This window comes from Mercenaria mercenaria, unplaced genomic scaffold (genome assembly GCF_021730395.1).
Source record: "Mercenaria mercenaria strain notata unplaced genomic scaffold, MADL_Memer_1 contig_3384, whole genome shotgun sequence".
NCBI classification, from domain to species: Eukaryota; Metazoa; Mollusca; class Bivalvia; order Venerida; family Veneridae; genus Mercenaria; species Mercenaria mercenaria.
The window spans coordinates 7,320-33,585 of NW_026461515.1; the positions used below are offsets into that span (position 1 = coordinate 7,320).

The 26,266-nt window shown below is 31.8% G+C and overlaps 1 protein-coding gene across 1 annotated transcript; it reads right to left on the reverse strand.

The window, feature by feature from the left end:
* Positions 1 to 256: 256 nt before the first annotated feature.
* On the reverse strand, positions 257 to 25,432 carry LOC128553014 (scavenger receptor class F member 2-like; the record flags this gene model as incomplete). Its single annotated transcript, XM_053534119.1, has 8 exons — positions 257 to 408; positions 12,238 to 12,375; positions 12,915 to 13,055; positions 16,080 to 16,226; positions 16,917 to 17,048; positions 17,205 to 17,429; positions 20,613 to 20,840; positions 25,289 to 25,432. Coding segments are annotated over 8 exons (1,307 nt in total), but the record flags the coding sequence as incomplete, so codon positions are not given.
* Positions 25,433 to 26,266: the final 834 nt, after the last annotated feature.

Here is a 26,266-nt window from a genome sequence, read left to right on the forward strand (position 1 = left end):
ACATTTTTTATGATATTATCTAATTCTTCCATAGTCATTCTTTCATCAGGATTTTTAGATTTGCTATGAAAATATTCAAACACTTCTTGTGGTGTGTTATATTTTTCACCTAAAAGTTTTAAATCAATTTCTTTATTTAATACCGTCGGATCAAACGACATTGCACCCATGTCTTCTTCTGATTCATATGATTTATATGATTCTTCTAATTCTTTTAATTCTTCTGCTAATTCATCCCGATTTTTTTTGACATTACCATTGCCTCCAATTCTGACCCTGGCTTCAATTCTTCATCTTCATCATCCAAACCCATATGATCTTCAGGATACTTAACATAATCCGGCTGTAACAGTTGTGGTGGTAATAATGGTTGTTGTAGTTCCGGGGGCGGTGGTTCTTTCAATAACTCTGTTAATTTTTGTTGTTGTTCTACTTCTTGTATTTTATCAACAAACCTTTTTGGAAGTTACGCTAATTGCTCCTTAATTCCAGGTAATGCTTTTAACAGACTTGATAATTGTTCTTTTTGACTTTCTATTCCTTCAGTAATTGGTTTATAAATTTCAGTGTAGATATCCCGATTTGTAGCTTTTTTAATTTTTTCTCTCATTATGTCTTCTTTTAAATTTCTCATCTTTTGTCCGACTAAATGTTTTCTTATTCTTATTACATTAAGTTTTGAATGCATTTATATAATAATGTTAGATAATGTAAGATAATGTAAAATAATGTAAGATAATGTAATATTATTATATAATTGAAATTCCAAATTATGATACAAAAAGTGATAAATCTAATAACTTTAAACAACATTATCCTTTTATGCCAGATTCATGTTTTAGAATGTTAATATGTGGATCTTCTGGATCTGGAAAAACAAATACATTAATGCATATGATACGAAAACCTCTTATATATTATGATAAATTATACCTATATGCGAAAAACCTAGAACAATCTAAATATCAGGATTTAATAAATCACTTAAATGAAATTGCAAAAAAATTAAAGTAGATCCAAATGAAATACCCGAATATTCGGTGATCCCAACCAAATTTAACCTTGTGATGATCTTGAATCAGAAAAACAAAAAGTAGTAATATTTGATGATTTTGTATGTGAAGATAAAAAGGTTCAAAATGAAATAACAAAATACTTTATTCAAGGGCGTCACAAAAACTGTTGTGTTATTTATTTAAGTTAGTCTTACTATAAAGCACCAAAAGATATTCGGATTAACTGTTCACATTATATTTTATTTGAAAGTCCAAGTAAACGGGAAAATGATATGATTTGTAATGAACAAAATATTAACCCTAACTCTTTTGCTAATGTAACAAATCAAAAATATGATTTCTTATATATTGACAAACCAAGGAAGTTTTTAAGAAAAAAATATATAATAATAATAATATATAGATGGGAGTTTTTAATGATGTAAAACAAATAAGTGAACCTGACAGTATAAGTAAAGTTAAATTTGATATTGATTTAAGTGATTATGCTACTAAAAAACAATTCAAAAAACTTAAAAAGGAAACGGAATCGTATCTTCACAGAAATAAGGAACTTGAAAACACAATGAACAGAGCATTGGATATGGGAGGTAATAACCTTATTGACCTAGGAAATCCAGATAAACCCAACGATACAGTTTCAAGACGGTTTATGTATAAAAAAGTTCAAGGTGTAATAGATGGCTATAATCTTGAAGATATTAAAAGTATAAAACAGAAACTAGAAGCAGAAGTAAAGAATATTGAAGAATTAACAAAAGATTTAAAAAATAATTCATTATTAGTAGTTCAATTACAAGATAAAATTGAAAAAGAAATGAAAGCTATGGTTGATTCTATTAAAGAACTTGAAGAGAAATCTGATTTGACAGATGAAAACATAAAAGAAGTATTTCGAGTCAATTTAAACATTTTATTCACTCAAATTTAAGAATTAAAAGATAGTATGGTTAAACATGAAGAACTAAAAGACAGGATTATTGAAGCTGAGAAAAAGTTACAAAATATGTATCAGTTAGAAATCAGAACAGAAGTAAATAAACTTAACACTGACTTTACAAAAAAGCATCAAGATTTACTCGATACATTTTCAAATAAATTTGCAGAATATAAATCTGAAATGGAAAAAGCAGCTTCACAAAGAGGTGATGACCATGACACTACATTAAATAACCTTAAAAAAGAGCTCAGTTCTAAAAAAGAAAACTTTAAGAAACAACTTCGGATCTTGATTAGTACTGTTGACACACGTCACAATTTAAAGTATGCAGACTTAAGTAATCTTACAGAAATATTACAAAAATATATCAACGAATTTAATAATAAAGTTAAAACAATAATAAATGATCTGGACTTTATAGTTGAAATATCAGCTAAACAAGGAGAATCAACCACTGCTAATACCCAAGCAATTTCCACTAATGCAGAAGAAATTACAAAAGTAAAAAATGTTTTCTTAAAACAAGAAATACAGTTAGCTAGAACAAAGATTGTTGTTGATAATTTGTCTGCTTCTGAAGTTGCTACAACAAAACGACTTGATGAGTTAGCTGAAGTAATTCTTGAACTAAATGAAAATTATAAAGCAATAGAAGATGAACTAGAAACAGTAAGACGTGAAGTGTTTCTTTTTGAATATTACAATAGCAGACAACAACATGTAAATCATTATTATAATCCTAGTTATATTCTGGTATATGAACTTGAAGATAAACAATTACAACAAAAAGTTAAAACCACATATTTTTTTGCTATGTTTGGGCTTAAAATTAATAAGATTACAGATTATAAAAGTTTTATTAGAACAAATTATAAATATGCAGAAAATAATAGTAAAAATAGGGAAAAAGATGTTTTTTCAAATCCAACAAGATGGATATTACATAATCGAAATGAATATTATCGTTAGCAACTCTGATAAAACATTTCCTTCATTTATTTTTGATTGGTGGGGCGATCACACAAACGGAAGTGAGTATATAAAACCTGAGGTTAAAAATACAACATTGGTTTTCAAGAAAAAAATTAAAATTGAACTACTAAACGAAGGAATGATGTTTACAATTCATCCAAATGTTGGTATACCAATACCACCATTTAAAGGTTCTGGTAAATTTATCATAGAACCTGGTAGTTATGTCAGATTCTATCTAGTTAATTATAACTTTAATTACTATGTTTTTATATAATGGGAATATTCAATAATATAAACGAAAAAGTAAATAAAATAGAAAGACAATTAATAAGAAAACCTCCATTGTTTTTAACATGTTATACCGAAGATACTGATAGTGGATTATTTCAATGGAAAACTGTAAATGCTAGTCCTGGTTTAGTTCAAAATGGTAATAATGTAACAATTAAACAAAATTGCATCTTAATTATTCTTGTTGATGCAATTAAATTAGATAAAGGAGAAGCTAAATTACAACTAAAAAACAAAGAAAATATAATTCTTCAAAGTTACGATGTAAAAAATAACAGAAAAAAATGAATCTATTTCTATTAATTATGCTAATGAATTTAAAATGAATGATGTTATTTATATTAATTCTTTAAACGTTAAAAATATTCAGTTAACCATTTATGGTTCTGTAATTTTGGAATAAGCTAATGTATTAATACCATTATCAAGAATATATCTTTTATCGTCATAACATGATAAAGATGTTTTATTTATAACATAAGTGGAAAGATTGTGTTTATCAGAACGAATAACTTTAAAGGTGTGATTACTTCGGGTTGAATTAAACAAAGTATCTTTGTAATTTTTATGAACTGTTGTTTTCTTAACAACATGTTTTTTAATTCCTTTACATTTTTTAATCGCCTGGTTTTCCTTCCCAGGCAAATTTTGTAATAAATATGAATACATTTTACTACGTAATCCAACAAATTCAACGATTGGAATACCGGCAGCTTCAACTTTAAATTTTCCAATTACTTTTTTATTATTGTCGAAATAAAATTTTGAATTACTATCGTAATCACTATTATCAAATAAATCTTTGTCCTTATAAAAATCCTCATATGCATCTTTGGTTTTTATTTCATAACATAATGAATCAGTGTCAGTGAATAAAAGCTTTGCTGAATCCTCGTACTTTTCCTTAATGTAATTATAATGAAAATCATACATTAAATATTTTGATAAATCTAGAATGCACATTCCAACATAACAAGGTCTGTTTAATAATAAGCTTTCTTTTATTCTATGAATACCAAACAAATTCTTGTTAAACATCGTTGAACTAACAAATGAAGGTTTGGCAATATATTTTAATAAAAGGTTTTCATCGTGAGTTAATTTAATATTAACCCTCTTGCGTATATTCTCCATCGTCTTACCGAATACAGAGTTGTTCATTAACCTAAAAAAGTCCTTTTCAAATGAATTTTTTGCTTTAGATCTTTTTTGAGTATTAAAATCAATATATTTTTTTAACCAAGGACTTTCGTCAAAAGTTAATATTTTGTGTATTTTTGTTACTTTTAACCCTAATTTTGTATATAGTTCAAGATTTTTATAATGAACTACATAATTTTGTTTTTTCATTAAAGTTGGAACTTTTTTTTTTACATTACTTTTTCCTATTTCAAATTCTGTTTTAATATTTTTACTATAATATGAAAGCCATTCGTCTGGTATTTTGATTTTTTCATGAGCCAAAGGATAATCATTATGTACAGTATGTAATTCTTTTGGATATTCAAGATCACATTCAACTATAAAGTTAGTTTTACCTTTTGCAATTAATTTCTTAAATTGTTTTTCGGATATAAATTTGAAGTTTCCAGAGGGTAAAGGTCGACACATGGCCCAACCGTAAAGGTTATTGGCATCGAGGTACATAATGTATTTAGATTCTAATTCAGGATCATAATCTTTCATATATTTATTGTTTGGTTTGCTGTATCTGTTTGAAATATAACTTATTCCTCCTCTCAGTCCCTTTTCAATAAAAAGATACATATCAATATCAGTTATTAAATCAAACTGAATTCCAGTCATTTTTAACATTGCATCCCAAGCTAAACCAGGACTTCTAAAATAATGGCAAGGATCTAATTTGTAGTACTCTAAACATAGTTTTCTAAAATTTTCGAATGTATCAACTAAAAGTAAAATGTCAGTTTTTAAATATAGATCATGATATTCTCCCATTGTTTTAATTTTAAATTTATTCCAAACATTGTTAGCATGTTCATATTCTTCATTAGATATGTGTGTTTCATTTAAAATTGAATACAACTCATTTTTAGAAGGTAATTTTGTTTCTTTGAATTTTTCAAATGAATCCATGTAATCATATGGATAAATACCTTTTGTTTTTAATAATTCTATATTTTTATCAAATTCATGTGATAAATATTTAAATTCTGGAATATCTTTTACTAAGTTATCCAATGATTGAGACATAAATTGAAATGATTCAATAAAGACCAAGTCGGAAATCATAAATGCCATATATCTTTCCATATTGTTAGGAATAACATTAATTTCTTTTTTGAATTTTCCTATTTGTTGCATAATAAAATGGCCGTCATAACCTCTTAAATTATGAAAAATAACAGGAATTTTATGTGTTAGTCTAAAATTAATATTGCATTCTGAGTGAGCACTTCCTCTAAATTTTCCTGTTATATGACAGTGGTCACGGACTTTGATTGAATCTTCTATATATTCTTTTTCACAGATATGACAAAACTTTTGTTTTTTTAATTCAATTTCGTCTTTTTTAGATATTCTTAGTTCTTTGTTAAAGTGTTCTTTAAATATTTCTTTACAATATTCCTCTTCCTCAAGCATTTTCTCAATAAATTTGTAGACGGCGTCGGGGCCTCTATAAATCTGGGTTGGTTTAGTATAACTGTTATCATAACAACAAACAACTTTATAGCCGTAACCACAGTCTATATGATTTTGATATGGTTCAGTAAATGAAGATTCAGGTGATGGTAAAGCAGTTAAAACTTTCTTAGTTATTGATTCAAAATCAGCATAAATTACAAAAGGTACTGCTAAACCCTTATGATAATTTTTAAATTGTACTTTACTTCCCTTTTTTGGCATTTTTACAGCTTGAACACCATTAATAGCTAAACAATTTGGAATATGTTCATTTAATATTCTTTCTTGAGAAAAACATTGTAAACATGATTTGCAGAAATGCTTTTTTTCTTTATGTTTTCTTTTGTTAAACACTAATCTATTAAAGTCTTTTATCCAAACATAATGGTTTATCTTATCTTTATTGATTAATAACATGTCACAGTGTTCTTCGTATTGATATTTTGATATGTACAATGGATAAATTCCCGTAGGTTCTTCATAACCAAACATATTAAATGATATTTCATTTAAAACTTCTATTTTAGGTATTTGATTTAATGTAACAGGAACTTTAATTCTAGTATAATCAAGATCGTTTATATGTTTTTTTTATATTTTGAAACTTCTTGAGAATCTTTTTCAACAAGAAATTTATAAGCTAAATGACACCATCTAAAACATTCGTTATCATCATTCTTTATATTTATTAATCCTTTCATTGGATGTTGTAACGGTTTTGATAACTCTAAATAACTGGAAGCAACCAGTGGTGTATATTTATATCTATGTATATAATGAGCATCAACTGATTCTATTCTCCAGCCACTTCCTTCTGAAATCCAATTACCAATTCTATTTATTATTTCATCAAAAGCTTGACGTAAAGTGATTTTTATTTCGTTTGTGTTAATAATTTCTAAAGCCTTTGATTGAAAATAAGCTGATTTATATATTGTATCTGTTTTACTCATTTTCACAAAAGTTGTTTTTAGTACGATATTTATTTTTATACCTTTTAAAGTTTTAAGTTCAGATTTAAGTATTTCATAAGAGTGGTTTGTAGTTAAATATAATTGATTCTTTGGATCTTGTCTATATTCAATCTTAATTTCAAATTTCTTATAATATTGCTTTGTAGATCTCTCGATTTCCATCTATATATTATATTTAGAAAAAAAAAAATCACTAAGGAAAAAAGGATTAAAAAAATAATAAAATAAAATAAGTTTAAGAAGAAATAAAATATTTAAATTTATATCTTTTTCCGCTGGTTTTTGATATTCCGCTTTTAACTTGGTTTTTTCCTTTGCAGCACATTGTTATTAACCCAGAATTAATATCGAGGTCTTTGGATGCTGCATAAGTGCTTTTATATGTTTTTTCTTCATTAGTATCACAATTGGTTGCAATAACTTTTTTAAGATTGTTTCGAATATTATTTGGTCTGGGACAATCACATAACCTTTCGGCATTTTCTTCTTCAGTTAATAGACAACCACAGTCCCATTCAAATAAATTATTTTTTAAAAGATAAGGATCTATAACATTTTGTAATTTATCAATGACATGATTTTTATATTCATCGCTAACTATTTGATCAAGTTTTGATTTAATAACATTTCTTCTTTTAAGAACATTTTTATATGAATTTTTGTCTGGATTCATTATTTCTCCTAAAGTGCTAGATAATTTTGGCATAATCATTCTATCTACCTTTCTATTAACCATCTATATATAATATACTTATAGAAAAAAATCTTTAAAAACACACCTAAAGAACATTTTAAAAAAAGGTAATATTATCTATATCTTTTGAATAAGATTTTAAAGTTATTTTTTCTAAATTGTTATCAACTGTTAAAATTTTAATACCTTCTTGAAACATTCTGTTTAACCATTCTTCGTGTAATTTGTGTAGTTTTTCTAAATAATCTAAACCAACTCTGTTTTCTTCAGTTCTGTTTCTTTTTTGAAGTCTTTGGAAACATATTTTAGGATCGGTTTTAACATAAATAAAAGCATCAATTGGGGTTTTTCCATGTATTTTAATAACATGATCAATTAAGAAAAGATTGTATACTGCCCACTCGGGGTCATTTATAACATCGTTGTCGTGATGTTGTTTTGTAAAAACATTGCTGTTAGTTAAATAACATCGTTCAAGAAAAGAAACACCATCAAAGTTTTTAGCAGAATTTAACATTTTTATGTGACTGTTTAAAGTTGCTAATTGAAAAGGAAATTAATATTTTAGAGGTTCTTGAGCAGCAAGTTCAAAAAGATTATATGAATTTCCGCTTGGGTTCATAACATTTTGCCATTCATGAATTGGTTCTGGAATTATATTAAAATTAGGATTATATTCTTTAATAATATCTAAAAACATACTTTTTCCTGATGCAATATTACCTTCGACTGATATAATTTTTCTCATTTATATAAAATACTTATAGAAAAAATCTTTAATATAACTCTTCTTCTTTTTTACTTTTATATCCGTTAAGTTTAAATTCCTTCATATATGTTTCAAAAGGCATTGAATAGTTTTTTTCTTTCTGCATTTCTAACCGTATTGTAAAAATATCCTGAATAACTTTTGTCTCTTCTTCTTTATTTACTTTTCCAGGGTCATTAGAGCCATGAACAGCTAAAGCTGCAATGTGTGCTTTTGTTATAAGTTGTTTTATTTTGTAGTGATGCAATTTTAAAATAGCTTTTTTGTCTTCAACTTTTAGTCTATTAATAAGTATAGTAATTATTGATGGAACAGCACCAGCAACTGCTACAAATATAGGAATAGCTGGAACAAATGCTAATGCAGCTGAGCAACCAAAGATGCCTGCTGTAATCTGTAACCCTGTATTTACTCTTCCACAAAACTTATAACTTTTTCTGTAAGCAGCAGCTAGTTTAGTTAAGTGAATAATTAATTGATCTATTGTTTCTATTCCATTTTTAGAAATTAGATTTTTATTACTCATTTATATAATATATTTTCAATTTAAATTTCTTCCAATTCACTAAACTGAACCCAACTATTAAATTTTTCATTGTAACCTTTCCATTTTACTAAAGCTTGTTTTTTCTTATAGTCTCGTCTGATAACTTTTTCTATTCTAAAAACTTCTTGTGTAGTAGGTAAAAGTTCTTGTTCATAAAATAACCCTGAATTATTTCATCATTTAAATCTTTTATAGTGTATGTTCTGGGATTTGTATTATTAATTCCATGAATTATAAATATCTCCTCTGTCCAGTTTGGTGTATATCCTTTTTCAAAATGTCTTTTAAGTTTGCTTAAGCGAACACGATCACCAATTTTAAATTTTGCTTTACTCTTTGGTACCTTTAAATTACCATATAAGTTAAAGTAAACAGTACCTTTATTTAAGTTTTTACTGGCTTTGGTTGGTGTCATTTTCATACTAGAGTGTTTTGTTTTGTTATATTTATCAACCATATCCTGCAAATTATCTAAATAAGTATAAGTATTTTTTGCTGTAAAATATTTCCACATTATTCTTTTTAAACTTCTATTAAATCTTTCGATTACTACGGCCTTTCCTTCATTAAATGTATGATACATGTTAATCTTATTTTTATTCAAAAATGATTCAAACTTTTTATTATAAAATTCTTTTCCTTCATCTACCCATAAATTTGTTGGTGTTCTACCTTCAGAAATTGTTTTTTCAAATGCTTCTGTAACAGATTCTCCAGATTTATTCTTTAATGGAATAACCCAAGCATATTTACTGAATATATCAATAACGGTTAACAAGTACTTTACTCCTTTATTATATTTTGAAAAAGCTTGCATGTCAACTAAATCAGCTGACCAAGTATCATCAATGTCATGGACAATCACTCGTCGTTTTGTAAATTTTCTTTTAATTGGCTTATGTAATTCTTCTGCTAATTCATCACTCCAGCGGTAGCTTGGTACAGTTATTTCGGGGTGTACTCTACTCCCTTTTCCCGTTTCTTGACTTTTGTCCCAGCCCAAGTTTGTATTTCGTTTTAATTATAGGTTTCACAACTAAATGTTTTGCAATCTTTTCCCCAAATGTTTTTGATTTAGTGTTATCTAAGTTGGAAAGCATTTGTTTGTCACATGTACGTTTTTACACTGTTGTCATAGCAAAAGTCATGGTCCATACATACTGCGTCTAGTTCGTTGACAGGAGGTCCATTATCTAAAGGATTTCCTGGCCCACAATAGTTATATCCTGGAAGTGTTAAACCTTTTTTAGGTAATAAAGGTAACATTGTTTTATGGATGTCTAAATTACCTGCTGTGATGGTACTTTTAACAAACTTTGATTTCATTCTTCCACAAGACGAACAGGTAGCCATTATCATTTTTCTCCCGTTTTTTGTTATAACATAATGAGGATTTATATTATCAGTAAATCTTTTTTCTTTTAAACAATATATTTTATTTTGTAAACTCATCTATATCATATGTATTTAAAACTTTTTATTGGGTTTAAAACCTGTGGTTTTTGAATTGTTTGGTATTGGTCAGTCCCTACCAAGGACTATAGGTTAAATAAGGTCAGATTGACCCTTCAACCTTACGTCCATCAAAGATTTTCAGGGTACAAATACACCGAGTTAGTATTTTAAGACAGAAACTTAGGGTAAGATCAAAGTGTGCTTAGTGAATCGGGCAGGCTAATTAAAATTGAAAAAATCCCGCCAAAAGCCCCATTTCTTATACTACTCCTATATGACTTAAAAATGGAAAAAAACATCTCTGTTGTCTAGAAGCATTCGTTTACAGGAATATTCAGATAAATCACTTTAATGTTAATTTTATTACTTTCAATTTCCCTCATCTAGTCGGGCATGTACCTCTATCAACATTTAATGAAATCTGTACTTATCAATAAATCCAATTTATACAGAGTCAGTCAATCAAAGAAACAAACACATCTCAAACAGGGCAATCCCTATCATAGAATGCGCAAATGATTTACCACATTTTATCATCAATATTTTATTAATGCTAGAATTCCAAAACAATCTGAAGACATCTCCGTACTAAGAGTTATAAAATCCTGAATTTTATGGGAAGTTTACGAACATATTTCGTTACATTATGTGTCATAGAATATTCAATAAATAACACATCCTACCGGGACTGAGCTGATTTCACATTTGTCTTCGGCCCTACACGGCTTCCCTCTTGTTGTTTTGCTTTGCAAAGGCATAGAATATATGCGTATTTGCTTCTTAAGGTTTTCTTTTATATATTTTACACAAACAAGTTCTAAGTTTACATATTCTGTCTCCGGCTACCAAAAAGTATGAAAGGGATTCGCCTGACTGGGACACTTTTCAAGTATACTATCCCGTAACGTAAAAACATGGTGGGTGATAAAAAGTGGGAATTTGCGCGCTATGAACCAGTTCAAATCCACAGAGTTGTTATCGCCACTGACACTTTCAATATTGTGCCAACATTGGTCATCATTGTGTTTCTTTGGCTCTTTCCGTCTAGTTTTTGTTTTATTTGATCTTTTTATAGGCGTTATGGACCAGTATAACATTAACATCCTTGCACGCGTCACCAGTCCATCCCGGATGACATCCATTAGTACAGGTACCATTTGTATTTACACAGTGTGCCATTTAAGCAATACCTACCACAGTTGAGCGTGCAATTTTCTCCATAAAAACCATCTTGACATTCTATAGAAATAGATAATCACTTTTTTTGTGGTAGCTAGCTTAAACTGAAAGCTTACTTAGGGCAAGGCCTGTCTTTGTAATCATTTAATGATGATATAAGAATGATACCCAAATTAGAATAGCTAAAAAATAATTATGACAAATTGTATTAAATACTAATTTAAATTAACTTATTGTAGGGTGTATATCATTAAAACCTTTTATACAATAATACATGCTGGTCATATCTATCATATTAAGTTATAACGTTCTCTTTTTTTGCTGACTGACATCGCTATATCAATAAACCAATCCGATTTTAGAACTTATATTATTGGTAAAATTACTATCGTGACAAGTGTTTCCAGTCCATCCTGGTTTGCAACCTAACAAACAATAACCGTCGATAGGTTTGCATGTTGAATCATTCATACAATTTCCACTACAATTTAAGCCACAGCTCTGGCCATATGTTCCATCCATACACACTGTGAATTGTTTTGAATGCATTTAACACTCATGGAATTCAGAATAGATTCATTTACAGCGCTTTGTATCAATATATACTACTAAAACAAATATCTAACTGTCTGACTTTAGGAGACTTTATATGAAAAAACTGTTACATTTGTTCCAGTGTTTTGAATAAAATGAACATGGAGTTAAGTATTTTATTCTGAAAATGAATCTTCGAAAAGTGTATGAATCATACCTTGATCACATTGTAATCCTACCCATCCGGGTTTACATCCATGGAAGCAGTTGCCATTTCCACTATTACAGGTGTTTTTGAAACAATTATCACTGCAACGTTGCGCACATTTATCACCATAATATCCAGTTCCGCAGCCTATTTTATGTGAATAAAATTAAGGAAGTTATATATGCTAGTCTAAACATACAATGTAATGAAAGTAAAGTTCTTTTAATTAGATATCTACAATAAATTGGAAACATCGTAGTGTCGTGTGAGTTACCTTTGTCAGTAAAGAAACGAAGACAAATGCTCTAATGCATTTGATTCGAAAGAATAATCACTGTTTTTGACACTGTCGCAGTAATGCATGTATTGTTTTAAATAATACTTTCACATGGATGCTGAAGTCTACTTGAAGGACGTCCTCTACAAGGGGGTTCGATCACTCGCTGCGTCATATCAAAGACGGGAACAATGGTACTAGTGCATCTTCTTAGATCACATCATAAAAATAAAACTGGTGATGGCTAACATCAAGAATAACGTTCTTTGAGTGGAAACTATCAAATGTAGGATGGATTGTTTCGGTTTCTTTTTTCAATTTTTTTTAAATCGTTCATCGTGTAGTTAATTATAACAATAGAAGACGATGTTATAGATAAATCCATAGTGATAAATATTTATACACTTACTTTTGTTGCACCTATTTCCTGTGTAGCCTGTCTTACAACCTTGCTCGCAGCCACCATCAACGTTACTGCAGATGGAGTTATTTCTGCAGTTACCGCTACAAGTTAATACACAGTTTCTACCATACCTGCCATTAACACATGCTGGAAAAGAAATAAAAAGTGTAATTAATGGCCAAAATATTTCTTACTGTTCCGCAATTGAATACGAATACCATACTTTCACCCACATATTCTACAACAATCCCATCAAAAACGAAAATTAACATTAGAATTTAAGATAAAAATTATAATCTAAGTATTCATGCTAAGCAGGATCCTGTTTCACACATTTTTTTTGCGTTCATATACTGAATCTGGGAAAAACAATAGAGATTTGAATGGTGACAGGCAAACCTGTTGTACGCTTAATTTTGAACATAAGTGCATTTTAAATTAGGATATGTGTGTAACAAGATTCTCAAAGTCTCTTGTTCGAAAAGCAAAACATATTCTCCATTTTATTGATGCTTTACTGCATATAGGAAATCCATGCAACAACTATTTTATTTTCGCAAATATCTTCTTAAATGTGCAACTTCGTATGACTGACGCAATTTTATAACGTATGTGAAACAGTGTTTCTATTGTAAAAATGGCGTATGAAGTTCGTACGTTTTTATAAAAAAAATAAAAGCGTACAAAGTTAGTAAAACAGACTCCAGTAAGGTAAAGAAATCAGCCATTTTTGTTTCAAACAGTTCGGACAGGTATAAGTTTCTGATCATATGTATTAAACATTTTTGCCTAGTAATATGTTTTACGAAATGTTTGTTCCTTTGTCTCCTTACTTACAAATAGATCAAATGAACAATATTTAACTGTGTTTATCTTTTGTCTTCTTTCATACAAGAAAGTTTGTTATAAGTGTGCCTATATATTCGACAAAGAGGCTTAGAAATATCCTTTGATGGCATTTTGTGTTAATGCCCGACAGTTCTATTCAATGTTAACATTATAAAAAGTGAAAAATGTTTCGGGTGGTTGGGGCTGTCACAATGAAATGGTCATATTAAGGTCACATCACAAGGTCGAAGTCATGAGTGCATTTTTGTTAACGTCATTTTTACGAATTTGAGAATTAAAATAAATTTCTATGCGTAGATTTATTAAATCTAAGGACACGCCCGCTTAGCTCAGTAGGTAGAGCATCGGTCTACGGATCGCGGGGTCGCACGTTCGATCCTCGGGCGGGGCGTATGTTCTCTGTGACTATTTGATAAACAACATTGTGTCTGAATTCATTAGTCCTCCACCTCTGATTCATGTGGGGAAGTTGGCAGTTACTTGCAGAGAACAGGTTTGTACTGGTACAGAATCCAGGAACACTGATTAGGTTAACTGCCCGCCGTTACATGACTGAAATACTGTTAAAAAACGGCATTAACCCCAAAACAAACAAGCAAAATTAAATCTAAGACAGACACAATTCAAAGACTAAAATTATCTTTATAGAACTATCTAAACCTTTGGTACGCTCTGACATTTCTTAATATACAAAGGGTATCCTTCTAAAACTTTCGTTCTTTCGCTAACAACTTTACTAAATGGCTTGATTATCGTCTGTATAAAACTACAGGGTGAACAAATCTACAATGTTTATTTCATCAAAACCCGTACAGTCAAACTTCGTTCGCTCGATCTCGGATAATTCCACTATTCACGACAGAAGGTCATCGCCAGGTCCCGACACAATATTTGTATTATGTATATTTTTCATTGGCTTGTACTACTGATATTTCGAAAACGTTTTGCTTTTCCCGTCGAGTTCGAGCGAACAAAGTTCGACTGCACTAATTGTTGATAGATATATAGATATCCTTTGGAAGCATAGAACTCAATGATGTAAAAATAGCAAACTCGGTTGAATTAAGTCTGTTCGTGAAATAGTATGAAATATGCAAATCTCCCAAGCATTATCTAAAATGGCCTATGCTGTCAATAAAAACTCTATTCCAGTGATTTATGTATGTGCTGAAGTAATTTTAGGAATGTGTAGGCGTTCAGAAATACTATCTAAGTACAAACATCAAGCGATATCAAAGTCTGAAAATAGATATTGTTATAAAAATTTTACGTTTTTTTTCCTTCCTGTAGCATGGAAATGATGCTCTCCATGTCTTTGAATCAGATATAATTAAAATTGTTTCTTTGCCAATTATTATTAGGCTCTGATAAGAACTGGTAACCGCCCTTCAAGTGTTTTAGACATCTACAATTTTGTAATTAATAGTTTATGTTGGTTCTATGGATGTCATAACTTCAAAAATGTTTAATAGACAACTGTGAATTTTATAGTAAATCGCATTACATTAGCACGATATTTATGACTGTGATTGAAGGAATAACGCATTTTTGCTTTTCTGTCATAACATGTTAAGAATCTCAAGGGTGTGGTTTGTGACAGAGCCCGATAGAGCGAACGTATCAATTTATCACGATGGAATCTGACTTTATAAAATGAAACAAATGTGCGCTGTTCTAGGCTGAAACGTGTAAAAGTAAATATACTCTCTATCAAAATCAGTGCAGAATGAAAGAATGAACTAAAATGATTTCTTAGCTGTATGTTAGAAATGAATAAAACCCGTAACCGTCGCACTACATAAGATATAGGCATCTTTGCTTGACGAATTCAATTACCAGTCTTTGTTTATCACAAATCTATTGATTTGAACTTAACATGTCTTTTTGATGCCCTTAAGTGAAAAGCTTAAATTCAAATTTTATTTAATATAATATTTTATCACTTTTATTAACAAAATACACAAAGGCGTTGAGACATAATATTCAAACCAGTTTAAGGGGTTATATGAAAATAAAACAAGTGCACAAAGCAACAGTGTATATTAACTGCACTCATTTGACCTTCGACCCCATTATTCTGTAATGAGAAACTCCAGAATGCGACAGCCCCTTTTAAATTTCATGTTTCATCCTAAGTATCACTTTTACAATATTATCCGAGCATTAACAAAAATTGTCATCAGAAGTCACATTTTTTTTTCAGATATTGGCACGCTACTAAAAAGCAACCAAGACAAAGATTATAAATCTCTTTCATTAATGAAGCTCTGTAGATAGTGTTTAAAAGAACATTACACTTGATAAGTATGTTTGTGTGCTTACTTCTATTGCAGTGTGCTCCCTGCCAACCAGCCTGACATCCATGAAAACATCTGCCATTAATATGACTACAGTAACTTGGCCCCTTTCGGAGACAAAATGCACTACATTTCTTCTTACATTCCATACCGTGGTAACCAGACTTGCATGCTTTCGAAAAATAAAAGAATGATATAACTAGTTTTGCGAAAAGTACTCAGCTCTTAGCTTTTGTGAATAACTACTAAAGAAATAAAACATTTTGGTTATTTCTTTTTGTGTTTATATAAGAGCCTCAAAATAATGTCAAGTTATTTGTATTACAGTAACTGAAAATATGAATAAAACGTAATTATATACGTGTACATATGTAAAGTAAAGCAAAGTATGCTCTCTCTGGTCGCATTTTCCTGATTTATATCCCGGGCTACATCCATTAACACAAATCCCATCTGTCTTTCTACATGCAGTGCTATTAATGCAGAACCCGCTACAATCATCGGCGCAGTTTTCACCATATTTTCCATCAGGACAAACTGAATTTAATGTACAGTTTAGTTCCTGAATTCCTATTAATCTGGTGAATTTGTACTTTCGATAATCTTCCATTCTCGTTTTTGTAAATGCTCGAATAGAAATATGGAATACTTTTGCACCATAATAGATAAATATCATATTTATGAGAATATCCTTTGGAAGCATAATACGTACCAAGACAAAAGGTTTGACTGGCTCATTTCATTACATGTAGTGAACCGTCGGTCAGGCCTTACGTTTCATAACTCCGGCGGACCAATTACACTTAATTGACCAAGCGTTTTGACCCAAGTTGTAACATCCAAGAGAAAGTACAGCTTATACCTTGGTTGCAGCGGTTTCCCGTCCATCCGGATTTACATGAAGTACACGCCCCATTATTCTTATCACATACATCTTGACAATGAGTACTACATCTATCTGTACAACTGACACCAAATGTTCCATCGTCACATTCTAATCAACAAAATGTTATTTAAATAATTGAGTTAATCAGGTACACGTGTACTTATCAGATGTTTTAGTTTTAAACATCAACAGTATGAAACAAATTAATTTCATGAATGCATTGCTAATGAAATAAGACAAATAACAATACAATAACACAGTTACCTCCATATATTCTGACGTCACACAACACAAGTTGTGTACCATTTGTTGCAAGTCGTATTTTGATCTGATTCCCATAAATTGCTCTGTTACAAGTTACAGAAATAGTCGTTGTTCTCGGTGCAGTGTCATCATGTCTGTAACATATTTTTCTGCCAGAATAGACACCGTTATACCTGTTTTGAAATGTACTGTTTCCCACTGTCACTTTAAAGTTCTTGAAATAATCTAAAAGGCAGTTTGTAAGAATTTGATTAATACATCTTAAAGAATATATGAAATTAGAATTATTCCTTGCTTATTATAGATATTCAGCGATGGTAATGTGCAATATCATGATGGGAACACAATTGAATATATAATTTACTTTATTTAAAAATCATACTGCAAAACTATTATAAACATTCCGATGCAGGTTCAGGCATTTGACTAAATTTCTAAAACTACATTTATATACATATTAAGAAATATGACGTATTGTAACTTCAGTGCAGGTACGCAAACCTTTGATGTATTGAGCCTATCCTAGAATGTATTATCTATTTGCCTTGTGTGTTTCGCGAAATAAATTATATAGAAAGACCTGAAATATATACACATAAATAACAATATGTTATTACAATCGGATAAAGACGTTTCTGAATTAATATTCGATAGGCGTGAACAAAGCGGCACTGAACTCACACCGTCTTCTAAGAATGACGTCTCAAACACTCAAAAAGCATTTGTTTAACATCATTAGACAGATAAAACCTTTTTTCTGTTAGTCACTGTCTGTACGATTTGTGAAGCAATCACTGTTGTTTCGTAAATATTCATTCTTATAGAAATGATCAGCTATGCTTGTCATTTTTCCTTTTCAGCTGATTTTGACTTGTCAGCTGCAGCTGGTTTGTTATCTTTCAAAAGTAGCACAGTAGTACTAGAAATTAGTTTAACCATACTTCATGTATTAATTTAGACCAATTGTTCAATTGAATGACTTTGTAACACGCAGTACAAGCTCATAAACACAAGCAATTTTTCGTATTATCACTCGATTAAGGTATTATTCTTCAAAAGAGAAGTAATAAGTGCATGATAAAATCTCCTTCTTGATTTCACGATAGATATTACCGTTTTACTATAAGCCTTCAAATCATAACATATTCAATGCAGTCATTGTAAACATAAATACAGTAGATATTACATTAAGACACACAAAGTTACCCCCAATATGTGATGCCTCTACATCCATTTCTACAATCGACCATGGACAGGCTCAATCAAACCGAGCCTACAGTATTTTCATTTTGTTCTCGTTTAACCAATCTTCAGGCTTTTCACGTCGTCTATTTTAACAGGAACTCAACAAAGTGGGGCAGCATAAGCCGAAATATTTCTAGATGTGAGGAGAAGAAAGTATAGTAACAAAATTTATGTGGGATTGTGGGCTTTGTGCGGTAGCAGTGATGAAATACTAAAAGAAATTAAAAGGGGCGATAGGGTGCCGGTGTTAATGTGTGGGGTGGGGGCGGGGGTGTTGAATGGGTTTGTAGGGTAGAATTAATTTTGATTGTTGTAATCCTCCAATTTTGCAATCGAATCATCACCAACTACCTATAGTTCAAATTTATAGTCAACATCTTAAATAGATTTTAAATTGTGCCCGGACACAAAATACAGAGGGCATATTTGATATTTGAACTTATTCAACTAGGGATCGTGACCAATGACCGACAGTTGTAGTAGGAAGGTACTAAGTTGCGGGAAGCTTCGTACACGGTCGTTTAATACAGATACTTTTGCAGACTATTTCATCAGCAAAGGTTTTATGTAGTCGATGGTCGCGTAGCAAGAATGTTAGTAATGAGATTTTTATATTGTCAATACCCTGCTTTAAGATTTTTTTTACACTAGGTAAAGCAAATTGTTGATGATGTTGCTTTGCAGCTTCAGTATAAAGTAATCGCCAATTTCGTTCGACATTTTTGATTTTTGTCCCAATATGTTTGTAAAATAATCGCCATTTGGCGAGAATGTAAGGTGGCAGCGCGAGTGCCACTGACTACGATTGATATGAAAAAAAAAACATTGATGTAAAAAGAATGAATAACATCATTGACAGCAGCTTTTTGTAAGTGATGACTGGCGGCCTTTAAATGTCGTTCTTTATTTGAACTCAGTATTCATATTTTAGGTTATTTACAGTCATCGGGTCCATTAATTTTTATTATGTATATGAGTTACAACGGAGCCGGTTCTATGTACCGTATCCGGTAGCTTTCATGGACCTTGTGAATTGTGTTTACTTGATTTTAGTTTGCCTGACTTTAATCTATGTTTTCAAATAGTAATCATTAGTGTATTTGCAAAATGTTTTATAAATGAGTTCATAACAGTTTTATTGAAAACAATCAGCGCAATAGCAACCCTGATCTTTACTAGAAACAGTGTTCCAAAGCCTCAAGTAGTGCTGGAAATGCTCCGTTTGTCATACAGCACGCTTCTAGGCTTCGGTAGAGCTAATGACATAATACCTTGTGATCTTAGTCAGGTTTCTAACCGATCTTACCAGTTCTATCATATCAGTGATGTACTGATGTAGATAGGGACAGATCTTGCAGAGATATGTACGGCACTGTACCCTGTTTCATGGGTAGCCAAGCCAATGTTGCTTCTGCAATATGGGCAGTACGGGTGTAATTTGACTGTGCCAGGATCTCCTAATAAGTGAGAACTGATTAGTTCTGGACATGTTCAGTTTGTTCAATATCGTTTATGTTTGGTATTCTACTCTACTAGGCGTTACAGTTGTCGTGAGGTTGCCCGACAACTGACAAGGAACTTTCTTGCATTACTGGTATTATATGTGACCTATTATAACTTCTCAACGATTTATGGATTTATTACTGAGTAAGTAAAACGTAACACTGCGTTTGTCATGAAACACACATTTTAGTTTTGATTTTAAAACGTCTTTACCAATAGTCAAATTGTTCTAATACGAACTTTTACAGTCAATAGGCTGTTTCCTTCCGTAAGCTATAACATTTTTTTACATAATTTGTCCAAAGGCTTGTGATAGACATCTTGAACCTTCACTAGTATTCAGGTTTTCATCTACAAAATATGTGCACTTGAATAGCATAAAAATTTGCAAACTACCTTGCGAAATAGAAACTCATCAACGCATGCTGATGAGGCATTGCATATTCAATTATAGCATGTAAAAGGTTTCTTCAACAGACAGATATTAAGTAGAACGAATAAATATACAACTGAGTATTGTCATTTTTGAGACCATTTCACTAGAAAAATACTAGTGAATAAGTCGCTATATTTGAATGCGTTATATATATGTTCGGTCAAAGTTAAAGTGAAATGACTTCGAATTGTATAATATGTTAATGCGATATTTACTTTACCTACCTAAGGACACTTTGGTGGTTACAATAGAAATATTCCTGATTTTGTATTTATCTTTAAGCCAGAGTCTCCACCATGGGATGTCCTTTGACATATTTGCATAGTTTGTTTGACTACATGTCGATAAATCTCTATCGACGGCCAGCGAAGCAATTCTTCTCTGAGGTATGTTACTTTGATGGCGTGTCACAATTTCACGTTCATTCGTCTGTCCTGCAGGTACTATATTGCCTGAAAAGATGTATATCCGCCCGTAACGAATAATTATTTCTTAAATAACCTGTTTTTATGCACTTTCTAATATGCATCTCCAAGATTTGAGTTTATTACAGCTTCGGACAAAGTGCTCAAGGAGAACTATCTGTCGTCGTCAGTAGTCCTTTGTGCCTCGTGCTTCGTCACTAGTTTAACTATAACAGTTAAAACAAAACACAAGAGATCACAATAATAGCAAAATCGTCATAGAACGTGGTCAACATATTTGATTTTATGAAAACTAAAACGTATATTTCTAAGCTAATACACTTGGTCACTGTGTTACTTGATATCCATGAAACCAATTTAGAATATATGTCTTTATGGAACACGTTGACGTTTAAAATGAGATAGATCATATTTGGTCTTAAACTGGATCATAAAAGTTAATTATAGAAATGAATGAATCTGTAAAAAGATCCGTTGGAAGCAAAGATTGCAACCAAGAAGAATAATTATAGCAGACTTAGTTTGATTGAGTCTGAGAGGTAATGAAGTATGCAACACCTCTAACGTCCCCTAGTACCGGCTTAAGAGAAGCTGCACAAACAATTGCAGGTTTTGCGTAACCTAATGCTAACTATGACAAGGCTATGTCGTTATTACACGAAAGGTATGGACAGAAAGACAGAATTACACAGATCTACATTGAAGCTTTGCTTGATGTTCACACTCTTCTCACTCCCATCATCCTTCAGAAATTACCACCAGAAGTCAGAATGAACATGCGCACGAATCATTTTTATCTTGGTGTTTAAATGAATTAATGAAGTGTCTAATAAATGAAATAAATGAAATTAATATTATTGATGCCGGAAGTGCATTGAATACTGGGTAAGCGTTCGTTCCTAAAGCAACCTTCCTGACGAAATCGGACACGCGAAAGACGGAGAGAAGAAATATTCCTAGACCAACCAGACGAAGTGTGAAATCTACAAGCATCAAGTACCAACCTGTGTATATTGTAAGGGAGAGCACACAAGTACAATCTGTGTAAAATTAAAGATCGTAAACAGAGACTCAATATTGTAACTGCCATTTCCACAAAGACTGAATGCAGCGTCGAATATCTCTCTTCTGACGAACGTGTGATCCTGCAAGAATCATGCTCCATTTATGATCCACTGAGATTACTTAGCCCAATCACCGTGACAGGCAACATGTTGATACAGTCGCTAAGAAAACGTAAATTTTAGTGGGACGAACCGCTGCCAGAATGACTTCATTACAGAGTGGTGTAAGAACAGAGAAGATACCGCGAAAGCTACCGAAACTAAGTTTAGCAGAAGATACTTCCAAGGCACAACACACAGGAACGTAATTCTCCACGTCTTCTGCGATGCCAGCACGAAAGCGTATGGCTCACGCGCATACCTTGTTTCCGGTTGCCACAGCACTATCGTCTTGGCGAAGAATAAAGTAACTCACATTAAGCAACTTACCGTACCGAAAGTTGAACTGTATGCAGCACTTATAGGCACTAATCTTAGTCAACACATGACATACACCATACAGTATAAGAAAGTATACTTATTGAGCGACAGTAAGACCGTATTTACTTTGATTTCTACAACCAAACCACAGCCACAATTCGTAGTCAGACGTGTAACAGAAATACATGAGTTGACAGACGGCTTCCTTTGGCGCTATTGCCCAACAAATTCAAACCCAGCAGACCTTCTGTCGAGAGGACTTACCTACTAGAAATTTCGCGACAACAGATTGTGGATGCATGGTCCTATACGCATATGACTAATACTGAGTAAGATCACACCGATAGCGAACACGAAAATACAAACCATTCCGCATGTATGACTACATCGCGAGAAAATAACCCGATCCCGGCGTTAAAGATGTTCAAGACATCAATAAATGCGTCACATACCGTAAGCTGATGCGTGTTACAGCATATGCTCTAAGATCTGTGAACAACTGCAGAAATATCGAGAAGATCTACGAACCTACAGAGTCGCACGAGATCAACACAGCAGCCAGGCAGCTGATAAAGTACGTATAGTGCCGTAATTTTCCGGAAGTTATACAGTACATTTACCAGAATAGAAACGTCTAGATGAAAAGACCCAATCTAGTGAGACAGCTTGATTTGTTTTTGATGACGTCAAATTATTGCGTTGTGGTAGCAGAATATCCAAAGCACCGCTACTACACAGCACGAAAAAAGAAAACCTTACAAAACTGATTATGTTTGACGCATGCGTTACCCATATGCATTCCGATACTGAAAGTACAGTCACATATCTTCGCCACTAAGTTTGTTATCGAGTAACTGACACCTGCCGTTACCTAGGGACAGATTGAAGGTTGTGCCACCATTCACAGTAACGGCACAGGCATTATCGGAGCTTTAACAGTAATGCGTCGGGCGGAGAACTACATAAAGCATACATTTGCCTTTCCACATGGGCCAATACACGAGCTGTCCATTTAGAAATAGTACCGAACATGACCGTGGACTCGTCTATTTTGGCTCTACGACGTTTCTTCAGCAGAAACGCAATACCCACGGTCAACATTTGGACAACGCATTTACGTACATCGCCAGCGCCAAAATCCTGAAGGAAGATGTCCTTGGAACACATGGCATAACAGTTTTGTTTCCTTTTAATGTCTCCACGACAATGTGTTTCATTTGCCAACAAAGTACGCAGAAGTAAAATCTATTCCATTCTAACACTTTCAAGTTACACTAGAAAAGGATACTAATCTAAAATCTTTTTAGGCGGAATAGCCAAAAGTAGGTCATATTGCGAAACGTGTTTTAATTGACAAGACACGGTAAAGTACTTCCATGTTTATATAAAAGAAATTCTTTAAAGTGTTAGAATGTATATCATATATATGTATATGGTAATGTTTTGTGTTCAAGTCAAATTAAAGCGTATGTTCTGCTCTGTCTTGGTTGTGCAGGACAGGCAAAGTGAGGTATCTTTTCTCACAGGTACTTCTAAAGAATTTCAGCTAATATATGACTGTAAATAAAACTGTACGATATTAGATAAATCACATATTTATAGTTTTTCCTTGAACAAAAACAAAATGTTTTTCAAATTTATTTGGGCAGCCAGAATGATAAAAATCAAATTTTAAACATACTTCCAATGAAAATGAAAACTGTTTTAAGCGCCATATGAACACAAATGATTATATATATTAAGCAGATGTTAGATTGAATTTTTAAACAAATCTTACACTCTTAATATCTTACACGGACAGTGTGTATATAATTGCGCTTCAGTAAGCTGGTCATGTATACCATAACAAAACAAAATTAATCATTTTAGGACTTGCTATTTTTGCTCTATTCCAATAAAATCCAGTTAAAACTAATACCAATTCACCAAAACCACCAGCCAATACAGTCAATATAATATGGCGCCTGAAAGCGAGACAACTATTATTAATGAACGAAGAAAGCTCGAGGTGACCAAATAGATATCTATATATCTGACATATAGTGCCAAGGTCAGGAAACGAGGTTCTAATGCAACGCTAAAGCTTACTCCTCAATCCTGTGACATTAATATATATACGTTTTAACACATTTTTGACAATGAATATTGTTTAAATCCATGACAAGCCGGAATGCAATCTGTTCTTTTATTGTCGAAATTATTATGCCATTTCATAAACACGCAAGAAAGCAAGATGCCGTTTTTGCCTCGGCATTGTTCCATAGTAAACACTACTCGCATGAAGGAAATGATGGTCTGTTGCAATGTAGTTGAAAGCGTAATAGGTATGGCACCTGGTTCTGTCAGTCATTTCATAACAGGGATTGACAATAATACTTGAATCAACTATTTCTGTAATTTGTACATTTCATACATAAGTTCTTTAGAAATATCTGCATTGCAGATACTCAGTGAATCGCATAGTTCATATGGCAAGTATTCTGTATCAGAGAAATCTGTTTAGAGGTAGGTACGTAAATTAAAAAATGGTAAGCCAATCAGAAAGGGTTCATCCTGGCAGGCCTAAAACAGACGTCAAAGAGCATTGCTGCTGTAAGATGTCTGGTTGATGAAGCCGCCAGGTACATAATGTCCGAGAAAGCGTCTTTTCTTGGTTTGTTAGCGGGAGATTCTCATCAAGCACTTTGGTTTAAAAAGGTTTGCAATCTTTCAAAAGGTTTTAAGAGATGAGAAAGTGGTACCAATTAATCATCCCGCTTATGCATTAGATTTAAGTCTACTACTGGGAGTGTTATGTTTCAGTTACTAAAGATCATACCGAGGGAGAACTACTCTGCAGTGTTCACTTCTTGCGTTTCTCGACTGCGAAAGTGCGTGGAAGTCAAGGCTGTTATTATTTTAGAATATACTTTGTATTGCTAGCTCTTCATATAATTTATTTCCTGTGTATGTATATACACTCTAAAAAGTGAACATGTTTTAAATACTTACTTCTTTGACATCCGGGCCCTACCCAGTCAAACTCACAACCTGAGGGACAGTTTCCTGTGCTACTGTTACACTGTTCACCATTCAGACAATGACACTCGAAGTCACAGTTTGATCCAAAATGGTTTCTAGAACTACACTGTGTGTCTGAAATAATATTGATGTGCATTAAAGGGACTGACTGTTAACATTATGGATAGGGCTGCAATACTTTGGTATAGACGCTGTTGAAGTAGCTATTTTTTCAAGTGTAGGAATATACAAATTTTCGTTTACCATGACAGCAACTAAAAGAGAGACATATTATAGGTTATATTACGTACGTTTTTAAGTCCTGCAATTTTGCAGTGTTTAGTTTATACTAACCGTAAACATAAAATTATTGAACGTTATGTCAAATAGAATTATAGATATGGAATATAAACTTTTTGCACCTCCTTTTGTTCGAGGCACACATTTCAAACAATACATGTTATGAATAATTTCAACAATTTAAGTGTTTTCGGTTAATTTCTTTCCATAATAACAAAAGCCTGCCGACTTTCAAGTTTACCTATGCACTACAACTTCTGTAATGTAAAGAAAACTTTTAATGAAACCGGACAAAATGTAAACATATCTTTATTTGAATGGAAACTTGGAACACTATAAAAAGTCATATACATGTATTTCAGAAATATACAAAAATGATACATGATACATTGTGATTTATATACATTGTTCGATCCTTCCTTTTTATCAAAATTACCACAAAATGTATTTCATATGACATTCATTTATCCAAACATAATCCTTAAGACGAAAGTATCCAAAATATTGTGACATTATTCGCAAGAGTATATATCATTTTTCTCAAAATCATAACTTAACTTCGGGAAACGATATATATTTATTCCTGCTAGCATCTAAGAAATAACATTTAAATCAACCAGTATTGGGGGCTACGCAACATTCAACGATTAATTAGTTTTGGCTGCACTC